Source organism: Rhea americana, unplaced genomic scaffold, assembly GCF_003343005.1.
Source record: "Rhea americana isolate MKP2758 unplaced genomic scaffold, rheAme1 scaffold_35, whole genome shotgun sequence".
Taxonomy (NCBI): Eukaryota; Metazoa; Chordata; class Aves; order Rheiformes; family Rheidae; genus Rhea; species Rhea americana.
Window position 1 is genome coordinate 6,396,592 of NW_028186479.1, and position 4,976 is coordinate 6,401,567.

The window sequence follows — 4,976 nt, forward strand, 5'->3', positions numbered from 1 at the left end:
TTTTTTTTTTTTTTTTTTTTCCTTTTCTCCTTTTTCCATAATCCCGCTAAGACCTTGCTGCCCATGGGGCAAGTAGACAAAATTAGGACAGGTTTCAATTTTGTGAGAGTTCTGCTTGCTTTGAATACACGCACTAAAGGGATTAGTGAGGTCAGGGCAGGAGAGAGAAAGTGCGGTTGATTGGGGCAAACTCTAATCTGGCATTAGCACAGCCTCCTGTTGACCTTGCTTATCACCTAGGTTGGCAGATGACTGTTGAGAGCAAGGTGAACGACACTGGGTTTTGGGAGGGAAGAGCAAGATTGCTGCCCAGAAACGTTAAAGATTTTTATTTGCCATTTAGATGGCCGCGTTGGCTGAGCTGTCGGCAGAACCGTGTGCCCGCAAGCTTGGGACTGGCACAGCWGCAGCCCGCTCTGTGCTCGACGTCACTTGTGCTTCAGGGGCTGAATTTTTCTCCAAATCGCCAACCTTGTAGATTTGAGTTTTGATGTTACATAATTTCTCATTCTCTGAATTCACTGTTGTATTTCTCCAGAGTCAGTATGAGAAATGTGGCGTGAATGAAGTTCACAAAAGCTTTGCATTTAATTCCTCTGCTTATAGTGGGGTTTTTTTTGTTTGTTTGTTTGTTTTTCCCTCTTGGGCCTGCTTATGCTCACTTGCAAAACCAAATTGTTGTTACATTAAAATATTGTGTTATTTGTAAGGCCTGCTATGAGTGCAATTAGGGTGCTGCTGAGATCCTGCACATAGCCATTTTTCCTTGCAAAGTTTTGAAATGATTTGTGGATGATTAGAGAAAATCTGCAGAACTGGAACATAAGCATATGTAAAACTGCTGTTTTAAATGGTTTTAGCTGAACATGCTGATATTTCCTTTTCTAAGGTTTCTCAAAACTTTGATCCAGTATCTCTGCTTTATTAAGAACAGTTTCTACATTGTCTCTTGTATTACTCTGAGTGCATAATACTCGCCTGTAGACTGGACTCCTCTCCTATATGGTGCCGAAGATGTGCATAAAAAGAATTGTGCCCTGTTTCAAGAAGCAGTAACCTTGAAAAGGTTCTTAGTCCTGTGTTTCTTACTGGAGGAGACTGCCAGAAAACAGTCACTGCCAAAATTCAATGGACCTGATATTTGAAATAAAATGTTTGTTTTAATAAGGGGATTTTCTTAGAGACAGACTATATCAGAATATTGACTGACCAAGGCCTCTTAGAAGAGAGAGAACGATGGGTCCCACTCTGAGGCCTGCACTTCACTCTGTATAGATTTTTTTTTCACACGCCAGTGAGTATCAAGCTTGCGTTTTGATTTGTGTTTAAGAGATGGAAATGGAGTTTTTCTTCTTCAGTATTCGCTCTTAATTGGTGCGAACTAAACTTGCTCTTACGTCAGCTTCTAGCGACAAGACTACGTATGGCTAAGTAAGGCAGTGTGAGTGGAAAACATTGCAGTATTTTGTTTGTATCTAGGCTACTGTAAAAACGAGCAAATAAGGTGAAATTTTAAGGTGGCATCAAACCTTGTTACTCATTGGAGGGACGCGGAAAGCATCAGGAAAAGAGAGCCGCATTTCAAAGGAGATGGCTTTTTAGCAGCCATCTTTTGCCATAAAAATCAATAGGAATTCATACTGAAATAACTGCATTCAGTTTCAGGTTGTCCCTGAATTTTGTCATGTTTTCAGGGCGGTTATTAAATTTGGAGATGGAATAGTAAAACAGGATTTATTTCTTCATCGCTAACTAAAACTTGAACGACGGCCCAGCTATAGAGACGTCGTTCTGCATGTGCTGCAGCGGTTGCTGCACAAACACCTGCTTTAAATGTGAAACAACCCCAAACTCTTCTCTTCTTGCAGGGTATTGAGCGTCTTAAAAATCAGAAGCCAACTTGGGAGAAGATCAGCGGCTGGGAAGGAATGAAAGTGGCTTTTGGCGGTGCTTTCTCCTTGGGTTGGTTCAGTCCTTTTTCAAATCTGGACTGTAAAAACCCACAGTCGCCTGAGGCAGCAGCAGCAGCCCCTGCATCTGCAATTATGAGCCAAGAAGAAATTGAGCAATTTCTAGCTCAAGACGTTGCMGTCCAAGTGTTACGTGAATGAGCAAAACATCTTCCAAGACGTCAAAAGAGGCTTTAATTTCTTTTTTTTTTAATAACTCTTTGTGCTGAAGACTGAGGGGATTTTTTAAATGGACTTTTGGTGAAAAAAAAAAAAAAATCAGGAGTATTTATCCAGAAGCCAGGTACAACACTAGCAGAAGCAATGCAAATCTGCAGAGAAAGCTTGAGAGGTGATGGGATCCATGAGCTCCTTTCCCTCCTCCTGTCAGTTGCTTTCTTGAGCTTTTCTTGCTTGGCCTCGAAGGAAGGTTCGTAATCGTTGGACAGATTGGTTCCAGCAGCCAGAAAGGTGCAATCACAAAATCCCTCTTTCTCTTCTGTTCTTGTAACCTTTCGGAGGGCAATTTTGGCTGTGCTTCCTTTGCAGCCGGTGACCGCTGCTGCGGGAGGCCCCTGGCTTCGCTGTGACCCCGAAAGGAGGCAGCTGCTCTCGCCAGCCCCCGGGCCACGTGTGCGGTCAAAGAGGGGGAAATGTGAGCGCTCTGCCTCCAGAGGTGCTCGCTGTCTCCCTAAGTGGCTTAATTTAGATTTTATTTATTTATTTTTTTCTTCTTGGCAGACTTATCTACTGAGTGTTTGACGTTATTCAGGGTTTCCTTAAGCTAAATTTGCAGGTAGCTCGTGGTGAATGCCGACTGCCTTGACTGGGGAGCAGCTCCTCGCTGGTGGGAACCCGGCACCTAGAATCTGGGGTTGCTCAGAAACCCATTTCCAAAAGCTGCTGTCAGGAAGCAAGTTGACTTCTTGAGAGCAAAGAGATTTTTTTTTTTTTTTGATTGTTTGTTTTTTCCCCAGCAGAACTTGTAGGTTGTGATTTCAATTGCCGTGAAGAAACAGGCTCTCCACGGGGAAATCRCAGCCAAAGCGAGAGACACAAGGGCCGCGTCCCTGTACCCTGTGCAGAGCTGCGGTGAACCGAGCCCAGCCCCCTGCCCTGGTGTCCMCCGGTCCCAGCTGGGTCACCCTGCTCACTTGGTGACTTCTCAGGTCCAGCGAACRGGCTGTTCGCGGGTGGCTCCTGGCTGTCGGTCGCCTCCTTCCCACCCCTTCCTCCTCTCCCCTGAGGACCGCGCAGCCCCCGGGCTGTCTCCTGCTCTGCTGCGTCTCGGTGGAGCTCCGCAAAAAGCCTGAAATTGCGCTATTCTTTGTGGGATGCAAAATAGGGCTTTATTCCTAGGTCGCTGCCCCTTGTTAAATGGTGCCTTAGTCTTCGGACCAGATCACTCGGTTGCTGCTACGACTTTTCTCGTTGCCGACAGAGCTGTGGATCGCCGGGAAGGCCGGCGCGCGGCGACGGGCGCGTGTGGCGCCTGACTGGCGCGGGACGGGACTCCGGGCGAGCACCTCGCTCCGCCCCGCCGCGGCGCGCTCCCCGCGGAGGAACCGCAGAGCTTTCCGGACACGCGGTCTGCTGAAACCGGCTCGCGATCCGCTCGCGGYGGCGGCGGCGTGGCGTTTTGACGGTGGAGAGCGGTGTGACGGGTGTGGAAACTGCTCCTGAGCTTTATATCCGGTGTCTTTTAAAGCAGCTTTTCTATGCAAGTAAAGAATTTACATCTCTCACAAATATATATATATTTTGCTACTTGTAACAACTCATTTGATGCCTCCAGTTGCTACTGTACTTATTAAAGAATTAATGCGTCCATCCCCTAAGAACCGGCTGCTCCTCCTCTCTCCCCGGCGGTCACTACGTGCGTGGCCCAGCGCCCGCCCTGCGTGGAGGGAGGGTGTCCCTGGTCCCGGGATCGCCGTGCCGTGGGAGGAGGTGGCCTTGCGGGGACCGAGGGGTGCCAGGGTGGCTGAGCCGTGGCGGCTGCGGGGAGGGAAGTGTAAACCCTGGCATCTGACTGCCGATGGCCGTCACGGTGATCCCACAGCRTGGAGCTGTCTTCAGCCGATGCTCGGTGGAGACGTGAGCATGGCGCTCCAGGGCAGCGGGGTGAAGCTGTGGGTGACCCAGCTGTGCACAGCTGGCGTTTCCTGCCCGACGYTGCATGCCCGGTGCCATGCGCCACACGTAGCTATTGCTGGAAGCGCTCCTGAAATGCACTGTGGTCGCCTTCCTCTTGCAACCATCAGGGTGGGATGGGGAAGGTAGAAATGATCCATATTTTTTGGTGTTAACTCATGCTTTCCAGGAAAGGATTGATAATGATGTTAGAGGTGCTACTTCTTCTAAATATTCCCTCCCCTCCCCCCCCCCCAAAAAAAAAAAAACCTGGGGTGATAAGGAAGGAAGAGGTATGAAAAAATGGTGTTTGGGAAAACTATTCCAGATTTGCTCTTTTTGGTGTATAAAAAAAAAAAAAAAAAAAAAGAAAAAAGCAGATGCTACACAGTCATCAGCTGGCTGAGAAGGAGAGGGGATGGCTCAGTTGGGATTTGTTCAATACGCCTCTGAGCTACAACATGGATCCATGCAGGAGGAGGCGAGGGCTCTGCGCGGTGGCATTGCAGCCTGGCCGGGTCCCAGGGTGGCCTCCTGCATGTGGCAGGACCACGGCACCGCCAGCCCCAAAACGCTGCCTGGGCATTGCTGGCCCGTCACTGACCAAACYCACACAAATCTGGCACTGGCCTTGCAAGGACAAGCCAGCCCCGGCRCGCGCTGCCAGCCCTGCTGCCCGGCCCAGGGCAATGATGATAGCATACGGCGAAATCACACCATCGATTTTAACAGTCTTTATTAAATCATCATTAACTGCAATCAAAGCAGCTATGCCCTTTAAGTCACTTACACTCCCTTCACTTAATGAGATTTTTTTCCTTTTAGAAACTGTTAACCAGCAGTCAAGGAGGCAAAAAGTGCCAGTGGCGTACAGCTGTGATATGCGCTTAGCAA

The 4,976-nt window shown here is 48.6% G+C and overlaps 1 protein-coding gene across 3 annotated transcripts in view; it reads left to right on the forward strand.

The window, feature by feature from the left end:
* ZDHHC3 (zDHHC palmitoyltransferase 3) overlaps positions 1 to 3,778 on the forward strand; it is a 37,335-nt gene extending 33,557 nt beyond the window's left edge. The window contains exons 7-8 of one of the 3 annotated variants that reach the window (XR_014896699.1): positions 1,869 to 2,379; positions 2,930 to 3,778. Coding sequence is in view for 1 of the 3 variants with exons in the window: in XM_085311892.1 (XP_085168018.1) it covers positions 1,869 to 2,111 (243 nt within the window). In the remaining 2 variants the exon portion in view is untranslated. Of the gene's footprint in view, positions 1 to 1,868 lie in introns of all 3 variants that reach the window. The other 2 variants (XR_014896700.1, XM_085311892.1) reach the window with 2 other exon arrangements.
* Positions 3,779 to 4,976: the final 1,198 nt, after the last annotated feature.